General features: G+C 40.7%; 2 protein-coding genes across 7 annotated transcripts in view; both read right to left on the bottom strand.

The window, feature by feature from the left end:
- Window positions 1–316: 316 nt before the first annotated feature.
- LOC142487474 (uncharacterized) lies at window positions 317–10,907 on the bottom strand. Of its 3 annotated transcripts, none has more exons than XM_075586875.1 (2): window positions 3,744–8,667; window positions 317–1,793 (listed from the first exon to the last, which is right to left on the bottom strand). In XM_075586875.1, the coding sequence occupies exons 1-2, from the start codon at window positions 4,891–4,893 to the stop codon at window positions 1,111–1,113; spliced, it is 1,833 nt and encodes a 610-aa protein (XP_075442990.1). In that variant the 5' UTR covers window positions 4,894–8,667; the 3' UTR covers window positions 317–1,110. The 3 variants fall into 3 exon arrangements, with proteins under 3 accessions (XP_075442990.1, XP_075442988.1, XP_075442991.1); XM_075586873.1 differs by adding an exon at window positions 10,368–10,907 and having other exon boundaries at window positions 1,655–5,106; XM_075586876.1 differs by having other exon boundaries at window positions 1,712–1,786.
- Window positions 10,908–15,091: 4,184 nt separating this feature from the next.
- BTD (biotinidase) overlaps window positions 15,092–25,329 on the bottom strand; it is a 46,115-nt gene continuing 35,877 nt past the window's right edge. For 3 of the 4 annotated variants that reach the window (XM_075586878.1, XM_075586879.1, XM_075586880.1), the window contains 2 exons: window positions 23,518–23,667; window positions 15,092–18,197 (listed from right to left, as the gene is read on the bottom strand). In XM_075586878.1, coding sequence (XP_075442993.1) covers window positions 17,013–18,197; window positions 23,518–23,667 — 1,335 coding nt within the window. In that variant the 3' untranslated portion in view covers window positions 15,092–17,012. Of the gene's footprint in view, window positions 18,198–19,527; window positions 19,705–23,517; window positions 23,668–25,329 lie in introns of those variants that run through there. The other variant, XM_075586881.1, reaches the window with a different exon arrangement.

The raw sequence follows: 25,329 nt of genomic DNA, 5'->3' as shown, positions 1-25,329 counted from the left end.
AGGCCAATGAGAGTCAGTGAGGGGTGGGACGCAGGCCAATGAGAGGTGTGCGGGGGCGGGCATTGGACGCAGGCCAATGAGAGTCAGTGAGGGGTGGGACAGTGTGGCATTGGTGTTGGACGTAGGCCAATGAGGTGTGCGGGGGCGGGCATGGCCTGAGCAGGAGTGACAGGCCCAAGGTCCAATGCGATTGACCCTTGGGACGTAATCTGGGTTCAATCAACCTACCTCTCTTTATCAAGTGTCGCCTTATGGTGAGTTATATCCTGCTCTAAGCAGAGAACACAAACCAAAATGTTGCACTCGAAAAAGCCTCGGCCACACCCTCACATATTATGATATATGGAGGGTATCGTGAGATTATTATTTATAAAGAAAGGGTACTCAGAGTTTGTATAAGAAAAGGTTTATCCTTTATTGTATTACAACAATATTCAGAAATATCAGAAATATCAGAACAAGCTTCTTATAAGCCAATGGCTAACAGTTACAGTATGTTACCAATCCATTCCTAACTATGCAGAGATTATAACTAGATATGCATTGTCAATACTCACAAACCAAAAGATATTATGTCAGGTCAGCCAGCCAGTCCCAGTCTCATCTGTGTGATGTCACACTTAAGTTCGGTTCTCTTTCTCTCTCTCTCTCTCTGATCTAACATGGAGTCGGGCCAACCTAATATAGAGTGTATTGTTTACTGCGTACGTGTGTCACGTGTCATGTGTCCATACTCTGTGGTTTGTGACGTATGATGTTTACGATCTTAGGACTTGTATTTAGTAACCTAGGATTTCACAAGTTACTGTTCAAACCACGGCGTGTTTACCGTTATAAGTTCCCCTTTTATGTCTTTGTAACCTGTCCTAATATCCTGCCACTTCTGAGCAAAACAAGCTATTATTTCTAAGACAAGAAAACCAGGAATATACTCTAAGCTATACTAGGCCTTACTATGATACTACGTATATAAGTACCTGTGACCTGTATTCATTATGCGGTATATGCCAGAAAATACCTGTAATCCATAACACCCTCTCCTACACATAATTATCATATTTTTGCAAATGCAGGAAAAACTATCAAAGCAGAAAATATTCATTATGTGTACTATTGGAAGACAGTGTCACAGCTCTCTGATGTAGATGAGCTTGAACTCATAGGAGTATGTGACTGATCGCCAAAACACCCACAACTGCGCATATGTGCACAAGTTATTCCACGATGGGAAGGTATCAATTTGTAAAAATCACCCAATTGTAAAGCGGGTTGATGTTGGCTTTCATACACACTCAAGAGCGTAGTATTCCAACGGGCACCAAAACAATGTTGATGTTTATTACCTGAACATGCAAGCAAAGTGGTACAATTATATGACCCGTGGCTGACAATACTGATATGACCTTCTTCAATTGTATAAAAAGACATTTGAAATATTTGACGGTGGATGTCTCTACACTTGAAGTTGGGTTGATCACCAAGAGACAGCAAAGATTTCACTTGCCAAAAATTACATAACATTAGCAAGCTACGCGGTAGCAATGTCCCATTAGGTGTTAAAACAGAAAACGGTCCAGAGGAAGCAAGAGAGTCCTGATACATAAAGTCTCTCATCGTATCGTGAACTGCATGCACTTTGCGGGGTTTCCGATTTGGCAAAACCAGTTCATCTAAGTACATCCTCATGGAGGTCTGATAGGAACGTGGTAGACGCAAGATTTGTGAAGCATCTTTCTTTTCGTCTGTGTCCTTGCAACAAAGCATACTGCAGCAGGTTAGATTTGACCTGTGTGCTTAAAACAGTATATTAGTATCTAGGTAAAAATATAAGAATATATGCTATAAAGCAAAATGTGATTAAGCTGAACGCCTCTTCATCTTCATCTTCGGAAGAAATGAGAAAATACGAAGCAAAATAACAAGGATTATTATCCCTAAAATAAAAAACAATATTGGTTTTAAATAACCTAGGATTCCAAACGCATTTCCCAGTCCACTAAAGATACTTTTACCAGTAGATTGTAGGCTAGTGCCTATCTTTGTCAAAAAATTACCTGTCATTGGCCAAAAAGTTTTCAATGACTCACCTAGTGTAGTTAACCACTGGGGAAAATCACCTGGGTGCAAATCAACACGTAATAATTCACTGTGAACTCTCTGTAAAAGGGTATGTACTATATCATGTGTGAACCCTATAGTAACCTTCATCTTCTTTAAATGTGCCAAATAGGCTGTCATGTGAGGAAGGATCAGTGTGATAGCTGGTACCTGGAAATGTACTCCAGATGTGAATTTCTGATGTAACAGAGGTGGAATAAGTGTAGTACCATAACACTGTATACTCCCATTAACCGTGACAAGTGATGCCTGAAAAGGAGGAATATCGCAATCCTTTTCTGTAGATAACACTATGTAACTCCCATTATCTAGGCTGTGAATTAATGTAAAAGGGGTTTGAATAGGCATTACAGTTATCGGGCAGTTGCTACCTTGCATTTGATCATTGCAAGGCATGTGCTGTATAATGTCATCACAAATCAAGTAACCTCTATCAACACATCTTATAGTGCTGATGAAAAATTTACGATCACATTTCACAGACATGTATTGAAATGGTTGCGCAACCTGCATCCTTGCGAAATAAGAACCTGTGTGTGTTATGTGTCCAAAATTAAGCAGTTCCCAATTTGTTGTATACACGTCTCCTGGAATAAATAATTCATAGTATATAAAAACTTCCCATAATGAGTCATCAGGGTTATGAACCCGTCTGTGGTTTCTTTCTCGTATGTCATAAACTGTGGTTTGTGAAACATATGCCAGGATTTCAGATTCTTTCGGACTTAAATTGAGAGTCTGTGTGATTAAAGTGAGATTTAAAAGTGATATGTCAACCTTTTTACTTTGCAATGTTAACCTGATAGAAGTAATGTGATTAAGAATAACCAAAGCTTTAATTTCTTCAGATAACACTGTTATATCTGAAATTGTGTAGGAAGCAAATTTTATCATGTGATCTCTTAACACCAAAATACCTCTCCTTAATTCTTCATCATTTGAGTCAGAGATTTGACTTATAACAGAAACAGAATCACTCAGCAGGTGTCCTGTGGTTATAAGAATATCATCGTTAGTAAGCAATTTTCTTGCAGATGTTTTACTTGAAACTTTACATTCATTCATGAATTCTGTGTCATTTTCATAATACACTATGGCATTAATCGTTGCATTCGTACCCCACATTGCCTCTGAGTAGGGCATGTTAACAATATTACGTGTGGTGCACGTGTCATACTCACAGGGTTTATCATCTGGAGCTATTTGAACATTCATCAAATCGCTCATTGCCCTGATTACCGTGTCAACATTCATATGCAAACTATCATTGAGACATTTCTGGAACAGGGAGTAGACTTTGTAATTAGGTTTCATAATCACTATTCGCTCCACACACCAAAAACCTCGTAACCCAGAAAAATGTAAAAATCCTTGATCAATCATTTTCGGTTGCCAGTTAAAATAGCCTTGCGTGAGATTGTAATAAAAGGAACACGGTTTACAACCGTACTTGAATACTGTAGTGTCCTTATCACAGATTCCTTCATTAATCAATTTCTCCAATGTGATACCACACGCATTCTTGAAACCTTTACATGAATGGCTGTAGTATGTCGTATTGGTAAATGTAGCAAAGCGTGGTTGAGTGCAAGTGTCCCATGCTGTAGGTTCACGAAACAACATACCATCACCTTTTGTATTCCATTCTTTCGGAAGTGCTGCTGTCTTTAGCTGTCCAGTTTTAGCATCTTCCATCACATCTTGAAGTTTGTGTAACAGGTCCTCAGCGGTTATTGATGAGTTCCACCATCCTGAGTAAATACTGTCAGTACAAAAAACAGCAGATATATACGGTCTTACCCCCCCAGGTATTCTGTACTCTTCTTCTTCAGCACCTTCCCAGAATGCCACTCTTGGATCAGTCTGTCCATTGGGAACGAATCCGTTCTGAGTAATTTGACCTGTATTCAGATAGAAAATAGGGTATTGCTTATACCTTATATTGTCCATGGTCACACCAGGCCGAGGGCAATGATCAGCTTTCAGCTCCTTCGTTGGCCATTTACGTGTTCCTTGAAAGTCAATGAAATAACAATGTCCAAATTCAGCATGACAACGTTGTTCACGGTAGCTTTGCTGCTTCCAATGGTCATGAAGGGGTAAATCATATTTCAGGCTTGTAGATTGCAGCTGTTGCATCTGTGCATTCAGATGTTGTGTCACCAGCTTCCTTCCTTCTGGCGTAGTTATACCAGCTTCTTTAGCTAGCACAGTAGAATCAAACAGCACAACCTGTGAAATCCCCAAAGTCTTTCGTTTCTGGATGATAGGTTTAGGAAACGGCTTCCAATACACACCTTGAGGTATACCCACCGACTGTATGTCCACCGGTTTCAAATCGTAATGTAGTCCTCGTTTCACGATGCCGGAGTCTGGTGTGGTAATACCGTGTGCTGCTGTACGTTTCCAGTCGATGATCTCTCCTTCTTGCTGAGTCACAAAATGCCATTGTAACCTGAAAATAACGCTGGCTGATATTGCTAGAAAAGCAAAACAGATTGAGAAACACAAAATAGTCTTTAACAGTCTTTTCTTTGTGATCACCTTAGCCACTGTTTGATAGGCCTTCTGGTAAATGTTGCGTTGATCCGGTATGGCAGGTAACACATATATATGTCTTTGGTCACTGTCAGGGAAGTCAGCTTCAGCTTGTAGGACCTCACCTGCGTGATTATTTTCCACATCCTGTTGTCTTGCAATCTGTGCTTCGAGAGGCTGCAGCTCGATCGAAGTCTGTCGCAGATACGGTGTCTCCTCCATCTTGAACAGTGACATTACTGCAATGTGCTGTAGGCTTAAGATTATCGATACTCACTTTTCTTTCTTTTCCTTTTGTATCTTGGATGATAAAGGTTCTTTCATTTATCTTTTTAAGTATCGTGGTAGGTTTCTTCCACTTAGGCCGCAACGGCTTTACTTTAGCAACCCTCTCCTGGACCGAATGTCCAATCTGCGGCGTCCAAGCTGCAGGATTACGTGGTGTGTGGGCTGTATGGGAAAAAGAATCCCTCAATTCCTGTAAAATTAATATTTGTTCAAGTCTCCCTGGGACAGAAATAGAATCATTAGTAAACGGTGTATTCATAGGAGTACCATATAACAGTTCATGGGGTGTTTTACCAGTTACTGAGTTAGGAATATTATTTAGGCCAATTTGAACCGTAACTAAGAGTGGATACCACTGTGTAGGACGATTAGATAGCATTTTGGTTAAAAGTCGTTTTACCTCGTAATTTCTACGCTCAGCAATTCCAGTGCTTTCCGGATGCCACGGTGAGCTAAAGGCCCAATCAACACCTAATGTTGCGGCCCATTCCTTGGTTTCTGCTGCTGTGAAAGCAGGTCCACCATCGGAATGAAAGGCCTTGGGCTTAGCCACACTTACTAAGGTGTTGAGACATTTAAGCGTAGAGCTAGATGTCGTACCACGAACGGGGTATAACCACGTAAACCTTGTACAAGCATCAACACAAACCAAAACATGTTTGTAGGAATGTGATGCTGGCAAAGGTCCAATATGGTCCAAATATATTAAATCAAACGGTTTGTTCGGTATTGCATTAATAATAAATGGTGGGGTCTGATGATTAGGAGCGTTCACCAACCGACATGGTTTACAGTTGCTTAGAACTGTCTTAACTGTTTTCCTCATGTTCGGCCACCAGTATTTGTGTTTCAGTGTCAACAAAACATTTTCTCTCCCTAGGTGAGGGTGTCCCACACTATCGTGTGCTTGCGTAGCGATCTGCATCCTGCTTGCTACAGGGGGAACAATGAATTCATTAGCATCAATTACAACCATGCAATTATTGTTGACTTGTTTAAATGAGTATTTCTTAGGATACCCAGGTGGATTAGGCCTGGTGGTATCCAGACAAGCATACAACTCTGCATCGAGACTGGCTGACTTTGACTGTGCCCTTGTTAACACTTTGTTAACGGCAAATTTCTGACTTACAGTTTGCGCGAGACTATCTGCAAACTGGTTACCCATAGTATGAACCGATGAACCAAGCGTTCTGTGCGCTGGCTCGTGTACAATTTCAATATCAGGCTTTTGATCAAGATAGGCCGCAATGGCCTTCCACTTAGCTATATGCGTTAGTGGTTTCCTTTTGGCATTTAAAAATCCATTTGATCTCCAAATTGGTAGGTCCTGCAATGCTGAACGTGCTAAATAAGCGGAATCTGTAACTATAAGTACATGTCCCTTAACTGTAAGTGCTTCTTTCATAGCAAAAGCTAAAGCATGAATCTCTGCAAACTGTGCAGAGTGGTCTCCTACAGGTAATTGCCAACTATGCAACAAATTCATATGTGCATCATATTTTGCAATTCCTGAACCTGCAGATTTATTCACTCCTTCTTTGCTGGAGTCTACAGCTGAACCATCTGTGTAGAAAATGCATGTGTAAAAGTCATTTGGGTGTGTTTGATTTTCCCATGTTACCCCTTCAAAGGGGGATGGGAGGTCGTCTAATGTAGTTAAAGTTTTATCATGCACAAAATGTATTTGGGGATCTTCTATAATGGTATACCATTTTAACCAGCGACTTCTTAACGCCTTCCTATCCGGAATGGTCTGTTTCTGCAATGTTGCTAGTGAAGCTACTGAAGTGTATATATAGATATCCTGTCCCTGTGCCAAATCACGTGATTTTAGCACTGTGAGTGTAATCGCTGATAATAGTTTTTCAAGCGACAAATATCTCTTCTCTGTGTTTGTAAATACATAAGATAATAATGTAATTGGTACTGTTTCCATAGCATTGTAAATTCTAATGTATGCAGCTAGTGGTGAAATGTTGACATAAGCTGACAATGGTTTTGTCGGGTCGCGCTGCGCTAAGTAGGAAGCATCATTAACTGCTGCTAATAACTTTCGCAATGCCTCATCCTCAACTGTTAACCATTTAAAAGGTGTTTTCGGTCTAGTCTGCTCAGACTTAATCTCGCGTGATGTTGAGTGATGTAATGGTTCAATCAGTACATTAAAATCTGGGATAAACGTCATTGAAAAATTCAGTAACCCAATAATGCTTCTTAACTGTTTTAGTGATTTTGGAACACTGATGTTGGAAACTTTTTCTCTGTAATTAGTAGAGAGGCCTCTGCCATTTTCAGCTATTTCAAAGCCTAAAAATGTCACAGTTTCTCTTGCAAGCTGAGATTTCTTTAGGGAAACAAGGTAACCTGCTTCTGTCAATGTAATTAACACTTCTGTCATAGCTTTAAAATGCTCTTCTTCTGTGTCATGTGATAAATAAACGTCATCAACATAAATTTCTGTATTTTCAAATTTAGACAATAGTGAGACTACGTCTGCAGTGAATAAAGCTGGACTATTTACAAAACCTTGTGGTAAGCGTGTAAAAACCAATTGTTTACCTTGCCAGGTAAATGCGGTTAGCCAATAACTCTCAGGCGTGATTGGGTGGCTAAAATACCCATTGCTTAAGTCAAACGTAGTTTTAAAGCGTTTACGCTGTAATCCGCTTAAGATTGAAGGTGAATGTGTGTTCTGTGCTGCCACTGAAGGTGTGACTCTGTTCACTTCCCTATAATCTAACACCATTCGCCATGAACCATCTTTTTTAGGCACTGGATATACTGCAGTATTCATTTGGCTATACTGTTCAAGCAGTACTCCTTGTTTAAGTAAATCATTGATTACAATTTGTATGCTTGGTAAGGCGGCATGATTAATTTTATATTGTGCCTGTTTCTTTGGTAGTGTAGAACATGTATTAATATTGTGTACGATTTGTTTTCTAAATCCGACCTGATTTTCCCACTGTTGAAAAATATATTTGTGTGTCATTAACCAATTATACAATTTTGTTTTATCATTAAAAGCACTTTCATTGCATTGATCTGTGATAATTTTTTCCAAGTCAAATTTCACAGTCAATTCCGTATGCTTGCGGTTTTCTGTAACTTCCTCTTTTATTGTAAAGAAGGAAGCCACATCTTTGTATGCTATAAGAAAGTCACAACCTAATCTGTCATGTTCAACTAATTCAATAGAAACTCGCCTGTCATTAATTTTTAAGTCTAAATAATATGAAGGATAAGTGCCATTTCCCTCAATTGTTTGTATCGTGATGTCGTGTACATAATTTTCATCTATTAAAATATCAGTTCTTACAAGGGATATGTCGGCTTGTGTATCTAATAGGCCAGGGTAATCTTTTCCCTTGTAGTGAATGTTTAACGTTAAGTTTGTCATTCCTCAAAGAGGAAGTCTGTAGGGAGGTGAGTTATCTTCCCAACAAATTTCTCTGTGCTCGCCGGTGTCGTCGCTGCTGCAGCCTGTTTAACCTCACGTTGGCTGTTCGTTAATCCTGAAGTCTGCGTAGCAAAACCTGTACGCTTGTCACGAAATTTAATTTCGCTAGCCTTGCCTTGCCCATATCTGTCAGGAGTTTTAATGTATTGTCTCAGATTATATCTGGACACTGCACCCTCACTACGAGCTTGCTGTTCAAAGCGTGTATTTTGTTGTGTAGTTTGTGGTGTAGGAGTGTTTTGTCTCTGTGTGGGAGTCTGAAAACTTCTATTATCTCTTTGAAAATTACCTCTTCTGTCCCACTGCTCGTCTCTAGGATAAACTGGAGTCTGATACTGGGTGAACGGAGGTCTCCACTTTCTCTCTTGGACAAGAAAATTTCCCCTCTTTTCTGCGTTCGATCTCTCAGGTTTTCTGTCACTGGCTTGTGGCTTAGTTAATCCAATCGGATCACCAGTGAGGGATCTGCCGACAAGAGTGTAAGTATTTTTCAGAATCTCAGGAACCATAACTGGTTTTTGTTCCACTGGTACACCTTGAATTTGTCTTTCAAGGTCTAACAGCAAACCCTGTCCCTTAATCAAAGCCTTCAGACAACCCCACACAATCTCATGGTTGCCTTGTGTAAAGCGTAACCCTAGAATATAAGCTGCTACAATCCCACTAGTCTTATTAACTTGTCCTAGCGTATCTGCCAGTGATGAGATCGTAACTTTTCCATGGGTTTTCTCATACACATTGCTGATGACTGAATCCCAGTCTCGTGCTTCAGCTAATGTGATTGACAAACCCGCTGGTAGCAGGGAATTTACCAAAGCAAGTTTCTGATTTGCGGTCGGTGTAGGATATACCCCATCTAAACAATGCGTTCTCTCATTAAGCCACAATGCAATGTCTTTTGGATTAGTTGGCAACTTTCCAATAGTAGCCTTAATGTTCGCCATGGGAATACAAACTTGTACCCGAGCTGGTACATCAATTAACGCTGGAGCAGCTCCTCTAATTGCGAAGAGGGCATTAACAATTTCTCTTAACAGCGTGATTTCTGCAGTTGCATTTGCGCGCTCTGTCAGAATGTCGCGTGCTGCTGGTGTTAACTCAGGTAATGTAACTGGTGTAAATAAGTGTGTGCGATTCTCCCCATATTTCGCACCAGAATTAATAGGACCATGTCTGTCCACGCCTGTAGCAATCACAGGCTGTTGTCCCAAAATGACAGTCGCTGCATTATGTGTCAAATTAATGATCGTGTGTATTAACGGATCATATGCCTGTTGTACATACTGATATGTGTTTGGATCAGTTGTGGTGTCTATTGTTAGATAGCAGTATCTTGCCCCAGGTCCCCACGGGCCAAATTGAATTTCAAATGCCAGAGTTTCACCGTCAATCAGATTTCTCTGATACTGATTCCTCATTAAAACATTCAGATCTGCAACTCGTGCAAAATCCGTAACAGCCATGATATACTATATATATATATATAATGAAAATTGTACCTTCTCTTTTATAAAGAGGAAATATAGCATACACGTGTACTTTCAAGATTAAATGGGTAACGTCAGATTTATTATACAACTCATGAGTAATTAACCACGTTGGGCGCCATAATCTGGGTTCAATCAACCTACCTCTCTTTATCAAGTGTCGCCTTATGGTGAGTTATATCCTGCTCTAAGCAGAGAACACAAACCAAAATGTTGCACTCGAAAAAGCCTCGGCCACACCCTCACATATTATGATATATGGAGGGTATCGTGAGATTATTATTTATAAAGAAAGGGTACTCAGAGTTTGTATAAGAAAAGGTTTATCCTTTATTGTATTACAACAATATTCAGAAATATCAGAAATATCAGAACAAGCTTCTTATAAGCCAATGGCTAACAGTTACAGTATGTTACCAATCCATTCCTAACTATGCAGAGATTATAACTAGATATGCATTGTCAATACTCACAAACCAAAAGATATTATGTCAGGTCAGCCAGCCAGTCCCAGTCTCATCTGTGTGATGTCACACTTAAGTTCGGTTCTCTTTCTCTCTCTCTCTCTGATCTAACATGGAGTCGGGCCAACCTAATATAGAGTGTATTGTTTACTGCGTACGTGTGTCACGTGTCATGTGTCCATACTCTGTGGTTTGTGACGTATGATGTTTACGATCTTAGGACTTGTATTTAGTAACCTAGGATTTCACAAGTTACTGTTCAAACCACGGCGTGTTTACCGTTATAAGTTCCCCTTTTATGTCTTTGTAACCTGTCCTAATATCCTGCCACTTCTGAGCAAAACAAGCTATTATTTCTAAGACAAGAAAACCAGGAATATACTCTAAGCTATACTAGGCCTTACTATGATACTACGTATATAAGTACCTGTGACCTGTATTCATTATGCGGTATATGCCAGAAAATACCTGTAATCCATAACAGACGCAGACATACAGTGATTTCACAAATATATAGTAGATACAGTATATGCACTATATAATGTATGTGTGTGCTGCATATCTTATTGTCTGCGTAAAATATTTTGTGTCTTATCATTAAAAATGCCTTCAGGAATGGAAACCTTTCATTTAAACAGTGTTCCTATGGGAAAACGTGTTTCGCTTTACAACGTTTCGCTATCCAATGCCATTTTGAGTAACACATTGTGTCGGATAACCGAGGATTGCCTGTATTGCAAAAATAAAACTTGAAAAAAGGTGTCACTTTTTGTCCTTGGAGAAACTGCAACTTTATGAGTTCATCCTCTAGCCATGTCTCTGCTGTAAAAATGAGGAATAACCAAGTTCTTTTATTTTTTTAATGTGAAGCCCTTTAGTTCTCCAATGGTTTACACGATTCCATCAAAGTCTCCAGCAATGCCAGAAGATTGAATATTTTCTGCACTCTGTCCCTTTGTGCGGTGGTAAAAACTATCTTCCTGAAATGGAATTGTGACGGGGCCTTTCTGGTTGAAAAGGGCAGCACACCAAAAGCCTGTCTGCAGCTGATGAATCCAGCAGGGATCTGGTTAATGGCAGCTAGAGTCCATTAACCAGACGCCACCTGGCTCATCAAGCGGGCTTTAAAGGTGTGCAGCACAAACTGCAGGTGGTTCTCTAGCACAGAAGGACTGTGCTGCCATAGAGATACCAGGAAACCAGGCCCTCTTTCCAGAACACAGTAGACCCCATGGACACCAACCCAGATGCAAACTGATGTAAAGAGCCCCTTCTGACAGTAAGGGGGTAACCAGTGTATACAATAAAGGTTAAGCCCATCTGGTTACCCCTGAGAACCGTGGGTCCCTGGCAGCTACATAGCACCATAAGCCAGGGGCCGTGTATTATCACATGTAAAAGTTAAAGCGCCCCCTGCTTTTCTACATTTCATGTTCCCTTTGCCCCAGACTCATGAAACTTTCTATGTGTAAGTTTTAGGTGGGATATTTGGGTAGAAATGCAATTGTTTTGTTTGCAGGAATTCGGGGGCCAAAGATACCGGTAGTCCCCTAATTTTCCCCGGTGTGCAGGCATGATTTGCCGGTATGCGGGTTGAATTACACCGGGGCTGCCCAGTGTCCCCCATACTCCTGGTTTTCGAGCCCAGATATCGTAGTCCTATTTCCCTTACAGATCTGGGTCTCCCCAAGTTATCCTGTGGATTAAAGTATGTTTTATTACATTTGTGCATCCATATAGGTGCCGGGAAGTCTGGGTAGACATCAGAGTTCAAAGAGGAGATGGGATGTTGAGAGGTGTCGGGGTGCTAAGTGGCCGGTGCAGGGCGGAGTACTGGGTCTGGAGAACAGAGACACCCTGCGGGGAGGACACTCTCTGGTAGACTCAATGGAGCCTGCCCAGTAGGTGGCAATGGGTTGACTGGGGGAAGCGTCAGAATGTCGGCGCGTTTCCCATTGGTCAATTCATATGTCCCACCCACAGGGCATCCCGAGCCGGCTTGGCATGCCCCCTCCTCTGACGGCAGCCAAAGGACGAGCCCTTATTCCTATTGGCTAGTGGGAGGGAATTCCCACGCTCTGATTGGTCGCTCCTCCTTCCTCCATGCTGATCACAGAACAGCGGAGGGTATGTAACGAGGAAACCGACTCAGAGAACCAGACCATCTAGTGACTTGTGTTGATGAAGCTAGGGCGGGCTAGGAACTCTTACTTTGAAAAGCGTCGTAAGAGCGTTGGAAAATCGAATGTAGCGGTCGCGGCTAGGAACTGAAGCCGAAAAGAGGACCAGGAAGCCCGGGTGTATATCCTGGTCAGGGTAAGTCTACTGAAACAGGCGCCATGCACCTACTTGAGCCTAGATGTCCCCCCCCCAGACTCCCAGTAAGTGTGATTTTGTCTATATTTTGTGTAATTCATTGTGTTGTACATGGGGTTACCAAAATAAACTGGATTTTGTTCTTACTACCTTGTTTTGCCTAGTGAATGATCGCAGTACAAATATAAATAAGTGTTAAAAGTCCTGGTCTCCCGTGACACCCCTGCTTGCAGGTTCCTCCTCGGACATATGGGTTAGAGCAGCGGTGCACAAAGTGGGGGAGGGGGCCACGCCCCCAGGGGGCAGGAGATTTTTCTGGGGGGGCGCGGGCAGTTGCAGGGGCCCCGCGCTCTTCCCCCAGGCATTTAATTTAATGCCGGGGGATCGCGTGAGGCCTCTGTAACTTTTTACTTACCGGGATTCAGCAGCTCTCTGACACGTCGCCATGGCAACGCAGTGTCAAATTACGCCGTGGCGCCATGTGACGTGACCCGGGTCAAATGAAGCCGCGGGTCACGTGACGTCACATGACCCCGCAGCATCATCTGACGTGGACGAAGTTAGGCGGGGCGCGCGAGAGCCGGGGGGGGGGGGGAGAGACTGGGGGGCGCAGCACTAAAAGTTTGCGCTCCCCTGCGTTAAAGGTTGGTAAGAGGCCTATACTCTCAGCCCTGCAGATAGGGACTGGGAAGTATGAGTTAACCCTTACAAAGTGCTGTTTGTTTGTTTTGCATGCTGATATACCGGTAAAGCTGCACTGTCTGTAAGCCGTGGGCTAAATAAAAGCCAACATTTATTTTCCCTTACATATGTCTCCTTGGACGTTATACCTCTGCACTTGTCTCCTATAGGGTGATCCTGAAAGCTTGCACTCTTTTTAACCACAAGTTAGCTATGAGAGGTATCACATTCACCTTACCTTTGTTTGACTATTCATTTGTGCTTCTAATCTGAATTGCAAATGTTGTTTATTGCAGTGTTTCTCTCTGCTTTGTACTGTATCTCAGTACTTAAGAGCATATCTAAATGTGTATTTGAAGTACATCTCAGTGTATTTTTAATACTAAAGTATTTGAAATAAATAAAACATTATTTGGATGAATTGGTAAGCCATGATTGCCTAAAAGTGTAACAAACTGTACTTATTCTTATTTCATGCTTAGAGAGCTTGGAGTGTTGACAAAATAAAGACATTATTCCTGTATTTGTTTATCTCATCTTGTGTACAATACAGATATTTTGTAAGGACCAAATGTCCTCCTTGTTTCAGCAATAGATTTTCTGATAAGGTACTCTGGTTTGTTTTCTCAGGTGCTTAGTATAAGATAGAGATGATTTAGGTGAACAGGTTTTCTTTACTATATCATGCACTAGTTAATGTCCAATTCTCCAGTAGGTCCTTGATTACATTGCAGTGATGCAATAAACCGGATCACAGAATACAAATTCAAGCATAGCTAAAGTAAATCAGTATTTTCTGGGTGATTGATAAACCTAAGCAAATCAACTGAACATATTAACATTTTGGCATATGTATCAAAGATCACAAAAAGAACTATAATATTTGTGTCCATTTGTGTCTGTCTGAAAGTGCTTTCCACTCTATTTCCATTGCAGCGAGTTGGGGAGTAGTTATGAGTAACTAAGGCAGGAGTTGCTACAGTATGTGTTGTAACGATAAATATGCACACACTATGCTTGCATTTTAGTTTTTAGCTGCTTGGTTGCTAGAAAAATTGTAACACATCATGACAACATAAATGTACCATCCTATCAAATGAGAAACATAGCATTTCTTCCATTGCCACTTTTATAACTGATATATTTACAGTTATTAGTATTCTACACTTAGTGATGTCAAACCATTTGGGATAAAAGAATGTGGAAATGTTTAAATCATAACAAGATTCTTTCAATGTAATAACTTCATATGTCCTTGCATTTTCGTATTTGCTCTCTGCATTTTTGCCATCTGTTGAAAATTAAAAGTGCACGTCATTTCTTATGCAAAAATAAAAAATGGTCTCCACAGTTTCATTAATGACTTTCAAAAGAGTTACTAATTTATCTAATCTAATATGTTACTAGAAATGGTGTATGCTGCTCCTTCACATTCTATAAAAGCAAGAACTATGCCGGCCTATTACAGTTCATGACAAACAAGCCCGTACAGTATTTACTAAAAAGCCTGGTTGCATGAGACACTTTCCGGTAGGACACACAGCCCATTGACTTGAGTGGGCTGTTGGGTGTCTTCCAGCGCTGAAACTGGTCTTGTGGCAGAAGACTGCTCAGTAAATATGGCCCATAGTGAGATCCACATTTTCAAATCTTCAGTGAAGAAAATGTAACTACCTAAATGAAGTAGCAAAGAGACAGGAAGATAAGCCTCTGAAAATGGAGACCACTGCAACACATGACATTACACAAATGTATGTTTTATTATGTTTTTTCTTATGCACTCCACATTTTCTTTGTGCGATACATAAACATCCTGTAACTAACATCTCATTTTCACTTAGTCATTATTTAATTAAACCAATTTCTGAATTTTGAATGAAGATGTCAGAAACACTATGGGCCAGGCTCGCTAAACTCCGTGAAATCAGGGTGTCGCATACACGCTTACCCGTGTGCGTTAAAGGGGTTAACACCAACCAGTCTCCCAGCAGGGGACTATAAATGAGCACTTACACCCACAAAACAATCACACTGAACCCCAATTACACTGCCGCCACCAGGATTTATTTAAGGGTTTACACCTCAGTAGTCCTTTGAGTGCCGGAAGGGCCATGACAACACTCGCCATCGTGACCACTTTCCCGTGATCACTCTGTCACTGAGGATGGAATGGGGGGAGGAGTCCTCTTTCTGTTAAGACACAGAATGTGATCTCCCCTACAGAAAACGTGCAAGTCGTTTATAGCGTAGCTATTACATTATGGGGCCCCTGGAGTGCCACCAATACAGTAACTTACTTTGTGCCTGGTTGAAGCAACTACCAGCTTCACATTGAATAGCCAGTAACCAACCTCACACTGAGACACACACAAAATGTTGAAACGGCTGTCTGTGAGCAGGTTTACTGGCTGTGCACTTTAACCCAGGCTGTGCTGAAAAGCTGTTTAAGGCTGCAGCCAGGCAGGGAGCGGGCACGTTGGCGCTCGTGCGCTGCGCCCTGCTCAGCCAGGCGATTTGTGGCCGGGTAGGTGCGTGCGGGGGGGGGGGGAGGGGGGCGCTTACAAGACGTCACAGAGCTGGTTCGCCCTCATTGGGCGAACGGCTCATGTGACGCGCGAGAGTGACAGATTCAAATTTGCTTGCTTGGTAAGTGCCGCGCATGCTCGGGCGCTTGCTCGCGCTGGCCACACACATTGCCGCAATGTGTTTCATCGCAGCCAGCGTGAGCGCGCCCATCCTGCTCGCTCAGCGCCACCCTGGACAAGGCCTAATATGGCAGGCATACGCTTATAGGGATCCATTTTGAAATTGATGGTATTTTTATTTGCTTTACACTGTTTGGTGGAAGGTTTTTGTTCCTATTTAACTCACCATAACTTATTTTGTGCCTGATGTAAAACAATCCTAATTTTGTAATATTAAGCTGTATTATTCCTTTGATATTCTCTTAAACTCTCTGATGATACTGGAAGTAACAAGGTGTGAAATACATGCAAGACCAATTCAACAGTGAAGGGAGCACGCAAATCTTGCAAACATGTATCAGAGTGTAAAGGTTAAAATGTAACTTTTACCGCAATTTAAAGACATTAAACAGTTCTAATCTATATAGTAACCAATGTCATACAGCTTGGTTATATATATATAATATATATATATATATATATATATATATATATATATATATATATATATCCAAAACGTCACTAGCTGTTTTTAGTAAATATCTCATCTCAACGTTCCTTGAAAAGTACTGAACTTGACATATTGTATTAAGCATCACATTATGACATTCGTCCTATACTGTAGTTATCCATTTAGACGTTCTCACTGTATTATTGCTATCATCTGCATATAATTTTGTATATGGTTGTTCTACCCCTATGGTCCTTAATCTATGGTCCCAGACCAGTACCTATATGCAGTACTCCCTGGATAGTTCTATGTTGGTTGGTCATCTCTAGACTGACATTTGCTGAGTGTTGGGGGAGAGATTGGAGCATGATTATGTATCTGTTTTTAATTGCTAGACATCAAATAATCACCGTGATTCCTAAGCATTCCTCTGTTCCTCACAGCTTGTTGCAAATTAAGTTTAGGTTATCAGCCAGTTTTGCAATAACTACATGTGTACTGTATCTAATGCATCTTAAAATCTTAGTCTTTCTCGTACCACCTTCCATACAAAGCACCGGTCACTAAAGCAGATGCCATTTCCTTTTTATGCATATAGCAGTAATTGCCTTTCCAACCCCACCAGTCAGGCAACTCTAAAGTGACACCTGATGTGAGCAGTAGGGGGAAGATGTGCGGGGTGCTGAAATTACCCCAGAGCTCAATATCTATTACACTACTTGCTTCTGTCACCTCATGTCCACAGGTGTCGGGCTCAAGGCCACCACATTTTACCACAGCACAAATCTGAAGGGAATATGTGCCGTGCACTGTGTGAAGACCATTAAATGCCCCCAGAGCATACAGCTCATTAGATAGTATGGCTTTCCTATAACTCAAAAAACAGCAGAGGGTGCCAGCACACACCTGCACCTCCCCTTCATTTACTGACAGGGGAACGAAGGTGAAATTGTCATTCATCATCTCAGCCTGAAACGATGAAGGGAGTATCTGGTTTCTTATCGCTGATCCCCTACAGTATTCTGCCCTTTCATTCTTTTCACAAGCCTGACCATCTGTAAACACGTTGTGTAGATTACTGTCGGTGGCATCACTGTTAACAAATGAAGTTGGTTCGTCATGTCCCAGGGTCGTCTCCTCTGATGGATTCACCGGGACCTTTGCTAAAATAAGCTTACCATTTTCACTTTTCATGTCATAGTGGTAGAAGGACTTTAAGGGACTATATATGCCGCTGCCAGTCATACCCAGCTTTGTGTGGTGGATGTTTGCTGCCAAGACATTTATGTTGAAAGCAGTTGCAAAGCCTCTCTGAATCTGAATGGCGGACAAAAGTGGGAGCTGGTTCATCCAAGCGGTCGGGTACAAGACATGCATCACGCCATGCTTCTTGATGAGGCTCACCGCAGGCTCATAGAATAGGATATCAAAGCATGTAAAGATGCCAAACTTGCTGGCGAAAGGCGTGTCAAAAATCACATGTTGGACCACAGGAGGTATATCAAAAGCATATTCGAAATATAGGTTTTGTTTGAAATAGTTGGCTACAAGTGTGCCATTGTCACTGAACACAACATCTGTGTTAAACTGATATCTTCCATCGGATGGGCAGCGAGAGTCATGGGGCTCACAAGGTACCTTGGCTCCTAAGTTTGCAATCAGAAACATTGTGCCCTTCGCTGCCATGCAGCTAAGTCGCTGGAGAATCTGGGAGACAGATGATAAGAATAATACATTACAATATGTAGGCTTTAATATTGCACACATACCCACACTGTGAATGTATACATTTCAATAACTGTTCTTCACTTGCTACAGGGCGAATAGAATGTTTAAAGAGCTTAGTCCATGAAAATCTGTCTGTGCTCTATTTTGCCAATGCATAGAAATTGCTTTTGAATTTTGACATGCAAGCCTTTTAATAGAAATAACACACCACCATTACTTCTTTAGTTAAATCCTACTGTTCTGATATTTAAATATGGGAATATTAAGTGTTGCGTTATGCTTAACTATCTAAAAAAAATAATATATATATATATATATATATATATAACATCTCTTCCTCAGTTAAGATGTTTACTCATTGATACCTATTGATATTGATAGTACATTAATCTACAGGCACCTTAAGCAGCAAAACCTTTACCCTTAAACTGTTCTTCTGCCCTCCTTATTTTAAGTATTGAAGAGTACTTGTATATTTAATATATTTTAATTTATATAACCTAAAAACTACTGTTTGCTCATTTAAAAAAAATGTTAAATGTAAAGAAGGCAAAGGTTCTTCATTAACTGATGGGGATTCCATCTGTGCCATCGCACCGAGTCCATCCAAACGTATCAATGAAAATACCTGATAATATTTAAATGCAAATAATTGAATGCAAGATCAGACATTTGAGCACTGGAGCAACCTTGGAGTTCAATTTTGCTCCCACCAACTTCCTATTCTATGGCTGGTACAGGCGATATAAATCTCTCCATACACTGAAAATCAGCAATTTGTTCTGCCATTGGCATTAACTCATCAAAATTAGAAGAAACAATGATTGTACTAATTGTACATGTACATCCTAAATTCAGAGAAACGGTTGGGGGGTTGGGGGGATGGGGGTTGGTGATGACTGAGATACAGTACAGTAAATCTACCTAAAAACGCATTTCAGAATACATTTAAGACTTAAGGAAAGCTGAGAAGGGCTACTTGATCAATGTAAGAGCTTGTCTGTACTATCTAGCTTTCACTTTCATCTGTGCTTAGGCAGACGAAGCCAAGAGCATAAGCACAGCCTCCCATTTAACATATTGTGCTTCCAAAGTGTTCTATTCTCTTTGATGTTAGTAATCGCATCAGGCAAGAATGCGGTTACTAAATCAAAGCTTTAGATTTCTGTTTGTATCCTGTAGATTTTGAGTCTTTCATCTTCACATTTTAGTTAACTGAACACACAAATATGTTTTGGTACCATACCTGTATCTTTCCTGAGGAAAATGCTGGCAATGGGGGAACAAGTACAGATGTAGCAAGACTTACTGTTCCGGGTACTGGGGCAAGGTGTGAGATTCCTCCCGCAGGAAGACTTTGTTTGCCGTCGGCAAGCCAACAAAACGACATCCCACGGTTAGATGGGTTGTATCTATTTTAATTGCTATGTCAGTGTCTGTCCAGCAGATGGCCCACTGAATGTCTTTGTTGATGGCCGCGGTGACGCTATTGAACAGAACAAGTACTTTATAGTACAAATAATAATTTTTAAAATACAAAATTTGTCTGTAAAAATATTTTCAATGTTGTGTGGCTGTTATGGGTTTCACGCTAAGATCATGCAACTTTTCTTAAGGGAGACGGAAATTCTGTTATACCGTAAAACTTTTTGCACAAGAAAATTGCCATCACAATTGTTTATTTTAAATACCGCATGCTATTATGTGATATTCATATTTTACGGTCTCTGCGTTCCAGGGAGATGCTCTCTTTGTGGTCTTTATGTACTGTACGTACTGTAATTGTTACACTGTGGAACGCATGTACCATCGCAAGGCCGGCTTTACCAAATGCAGGGCCCCATGCAATATCTTGGTATTAGTACTGGGCTACCTGTTCTATATATATATATTTTTTTTTTCAGTTATTCTATTGTATTTGGATTTAATTCAGATATGTATTTTGATATTTTAACAAAATGTGTGTATGGCAGAGAGTAAAGGACAGTAAATGCAGGGGGTAGAACAAGTGAGGCACAGTGAGGGCAGGTGGGCAGTAGATACAGAGGCAGAGCGAGCAGGTGGACATTTAAAGATGGCGGGAGGCAAAGTAGCAATCTGCAATGAGTATATATCTAAAGATGATAGACAGCACACTAATTACAGCAAAAAAAGTACGTATGCAGGGTGCACGGAACATAGGGGACCCTTTTTCCCCTCTACTGATAATGACACTGCTATCAAAATACCGCCACTCACTGTCTAACAGCTAAATGATCTACTGAATGCAAAAGGTCAGAATAGTAAATAATTTTAATATTACCATATGTCAACCGGAATTAGAGCAAATACAATGCAATAGGAAATAATGTCTCACAGTGAGGGGTGTGGGGGGGAAAAGGGGAAGAAAACATGAAACATTAGGAAAATACACACAAAAAATGGGAGAAAAGAAAGTATGCTAGGGGGGCAACGTTTCGAGAGATTACATCTTCTTCTGGCCCATTCCCTCTGGTCCCAGACGTACTTCCCTAGGCCTTCCTTACCCGTTTAAATAGCCTGTCAAACCCCACAGAAAATAAATGACACTCAATAGTATATGCAAGAGAATGCTCATGTACAAGCAACACAAGTCCAAAATAGTAACTGAATATGCAGTCCCACTAGCAAACAATATGATATGCTAGGGAGAACTCATGTGACAGCATTTGCTAGTGGGACTGCGGTTTACATATGGTAATATTAAAAATTATTTACTATTCTGACCTTTTGCATTCAGTAGATCATTTAGCTATCAGACAGTGAGTGCCGGTACTTTGATAGCTGTGTTATAATCTGCCATGAGTAGTTCTGGTGGGGGAGTGCAGTTACGATTTGGTATCGCTCAAATAGCTGTGGCCAAATGTCCCAGACCGGCCAGTGGCAGTTCCGGCTGGGCTAGTTTGAGCTAGTTTTTCTGCCTGTTATTTATGTTCTTGTATAAATAAACTAATATACATTTTAATAAAACTTTCACTGATATACACTGTTTCTGTACTAAATGTCATATTTAAAGCATGTGTCTGGTGTCTTTAGTTTTCTAGCATTGAAATAATGTATGGGAAGAAGGGGTGTTTTATGGGTGTCTTAAAAAACAACTCATCTTAGACCGAACATTACTATACATAATGTGCATGACTATAGCAATAGCTTCAGAATAGTGTACATTGAATAGAGCGTAACTACACCCTAGCATCACATATCATTAATTGAAATGACTACAGAAGCCGCAGAAAACCACTGAGGCAGCCGTGGGCACAGGGGCCGGAACATGCAATGAAGTGCCGAGGCATTTCACTTATTTTCCCGCGGTCATGGGAACAGTAAGTCTTGCTACATCTGTAAGTGTACTCAACTCCTGACCTTCTTTCCCTTTGGTGAGGTCAAAAACAAGACTATATAGCTCAGGGGTGGCCAACTTTTTTTTCCCAGATGGGCCAATACATTGTCACAAATGTTTTGGTAGGTTACTGTCCTCCCCACCGCTGTTGTAGGGGGGGAAGAGTGGATGGCAGACTGTGGACCAGGCAGGGCCACTGACCGGTTCGCCCTGTGAGCCTCCCCCTCATTTCTTTCTTTACACCCACATCCTTGCTCTCACCCCCCTTTCACTTTCCCCCTTTTTCAATTTCTCTCCCCCTTTGTCCCCAACAACCCTGTCTCCACACCCCTCTCTCCCTCTTCCCCCTCTTTATCACTCTCCCCACTTAATTCACCCCTCATTTCTCACTCAATTCTCCCCCTCCTATTCTCTCTAAATTCTCCCTCTCAATTTCCTCCCTCCAGCATTTCTTTCTCCCTCTTCTCCCCCCCGGCATGTCTCTCTCTCTCTCTTCCCCCCACCCGCAGCATATCTTTCTCCTTCTCCTCCCCCCACCCCCAAGCATGTTATTCTCCCACCTATACTCCACATGTCTTTCTTTCTCTTCCACCATCCCCAGCATGTCTCTCTTCCCTCCCCCCCCTCTGAACTGGTACTTCTCGCTCACCTTTTTCATTAGGTCCCACCTACCTGCACATGCATCAGCAAAAGCGAGCCATCCCAAATGTCAAGGAGCTAGATCAGAGGTGGCCAACCCAAATGCCGGGCCATGGGTTGGCCACCTTTGATCTAGCTCTAGTTCCTTGACATATTTGGTTCTTCAAGCTTCTTTTACAGTTTTTATTTTATACTTTAGCAGCATTACTCACAGAGTGAATGTTTCTTTTTGGTACAACCTAAACAGACTCTTAGGGGAGGTCTCAGTTTAATTAATAACACACTTCATAAATTAAAATGGTTAAATGTTAAGTTACATTAAAAAAAAAAAGCTGTGTGCTGTGCATGCGCATAGTAAGTGAAACTTCTTTGACTTTTGTCACAGAAATTGACTTATAACGCGCGTGCTCAGCACACATGTGTCAGTCAGTGTATGTGTCAGTCAGTGAGTATGTATGTGTGTCAGTCAGAGAGTATGTATGTGTGTCAGTCAGAGAGTATGTATGTGTGTTTGTTTGTGTGTGTGTGTGTCAGTCAGTGTGTGTATCTGTGTCGGACAGTGTGTGCATGTGTGTCAGTCAGTGTGTGTACGTTTTTTTCTATTTGTACTAGCATTATACAGTTTTCTGCTCTTTAGTTTATCTTCTTTTTACCTTCTAGTACAATGTACCATAGAACAGTATCATTGATCGTGATAATTTCATCATACTTTGTGGGACTCCTGATTAGGCCCATGAGCCCAACACACAAAGGTGAAAAGTAAACAATTGGCAGGATGTTTGCCTTGCATCAATTTGTAGACAATGTCAATTTGAGCCCATCATACACGAGCACAAAATAGCAAGTCTACTTTATAAAAAGAAAGGTAGCAAAAATAAGTCATTTCAATCTTGGCACATTGAAGACCTCTGTTGTAAACTAACCCGCTTGATAAAAATGAATTAACTTCTGTAGAGCAATGCTATCACAAATGTTTCCACAAAAGTTTCAGTCACAAGAATGCATAACTGACATTCAACTAGAGATTATGGATAACTGAACTAAAAATATAGATAGTGAGTAGACACTTTGGGACCTTAGCTCCATATGTGTTGGCCATTTTATCTCCATTGTATCAAAAAGTTATAGAGGTTAGGTATACATTTTGCCTGTAAAATGTCACAATACAGTGCTCCAAACCCTGTCAACGTTAAATAAAAATACGTTATCATATATAATTTTATTATCTATGTATTATATTTACTTCCTTTTTGCAAGTCACTAGCCTGGTAAAGTTTATTCACTAAAAGACATGCGTCTTACCTCTGTGTCATGGAACTTGTAGGGCTCCAGGCATGGGTTCCATGGCAACAAGTGGGAAGGAGGAACAAAGTCTAGGAATGGGTAAATGGATTGTCTGGTGTAGTTAAATCCATGGATTCCATCTTCAGGAAAGACAATGATTTGGGCGCCCTGAAATAAACATATAGAAAAATGGCAAACATGACATTTCCTTTTTTTTATGTAGATTTATTAAATTTTTTGGAATGTTACATTACAGTGCAGCATAATTACGTCCGTAAACATGTATCATGTGGTTGGTACAGATAATTGTATTTGTGAGAATTTTTTTCAAACATCTTGTTTCACATTTTCAGATTAAACTAAAAGGGTAGAACTTTTAACATTTCCGAAGAGATGTATCTACATACATTTTGTATCGGAAGTTTTCGCTTCGAAGAAAATCAGTAGACTAACAAAGATTAGAGAGTAGGAGCATATTAGTGCCTCAACTCTCCAACTAGTAGCTCATTTCTCAAAAGCACTCCTGGGCAATTAAAACTTAGCATTTAATGGGTATCTAACTAAAATACATTCTACACACAATTTAATATTTTTAAACACACAATGTAATTTAAAAAGGGGAGTGTGATGGGCAGGCAAAGTTTAAACTCAAGGTGTATAGCACAAATAGAAAGTAGCCTCAGTATTATAAGGGCAAAAATAGGCTAAATAAACACCTAGGGTCGCCTATTAATATAGGTCATAGAGTCTCATGATTGCCGACAGTGATAAGGCTTCATTAGCAGTTTGGAACATACAATGCTGTGCGGCATTTAGCATAGCATACCGATCAAGCCAACCTGAAATTGTAACTAGTAGCACCTAACAGTGATGGAACTATTGTTATAAATTAATATTTAGATCAATAAAACTTAATGTTTACACCTGTAGGTACAACACAATATCAGGTTGGTGGTACGTGGATTGATTCTTCGCCAAATGACTTTGTTATACACAGCACAGAGATCACTAAAATGTAACTGCAACTGAATGCAATTATCACTAGGTTCAATTGTAGCTAAACATGCTACTGGGAAAATGCATAACCAATACTTAAATGTATAAGGATTTTTATCCCTGCCTAAAAGCATTGTAACCAGTGAGTCAGTGTAGATATATAATAAACACTAGACCTTCCTAATAATTAGCACTGGTACCAATAATACAACATATATCAAATACAGTTTATATATAGCATAAATGCCAGCAAAAAACGTGAGACAAATGACTGGATGAAATAAGTCAATTGCTATCGAGCTTGAGACACAGTGAAGCAGTGTATCAATACAAAGCACCAAATCGTCTTGATGATAATGTTATTAGCAATGGGACTGCATCTGCCTAATGCACAGCATATACTATAATCCCCAGTAGCACAAATAAAACAAATAGCAAAGCAAATAGCTAGAAACAATGAATCTGTTGCAATCAGGTTAAGAACACTATGTTACAACGATACCACACTCCCATCAGTCTCTCCCTCGTGACGTCACCACGCCGAACTCCCTACGCGTTTCCCTCCTTCACAGAGATTCTTCAGGGGCAAGTGATTGACACCTGTGGCGGGAAGTGAATATTTATAGCGTCGCTGGTTACCATGGTAACCCACGACAATCTGGAGTCCAGAGAGTTGCGTCTACAGATTGCTTAATGAAGGGTGCTATCCACAGGTGTAAAAGTAGAATAAGAAGTGCAAGAATGCACACTAAGATGTTAAAAAGTATAATGAATTAACTAGGACTATTGAAGGCTATAGTCTAAATTAGTAAGGATAAGGCTCATGAAATACTG

The sequence above is a fragment of the Ascaphus truei genome, chromosome 2, assembly GCF_040206685.1.
Source record: "Ascaphus truei isolate aAscTru1 chromosome 2, aAscTru1.hap1, whole genome shotgun sequence".
Taxonomy (NCBI): Eukaryota; Metazoa; Chordata; class Amphibia; order Anura; family Ascaphidae; genus Ascaphus; species Ascaphus truei.
This window is presented reverse-complemented; position numbering and strand designations above follow the sequence as displayed.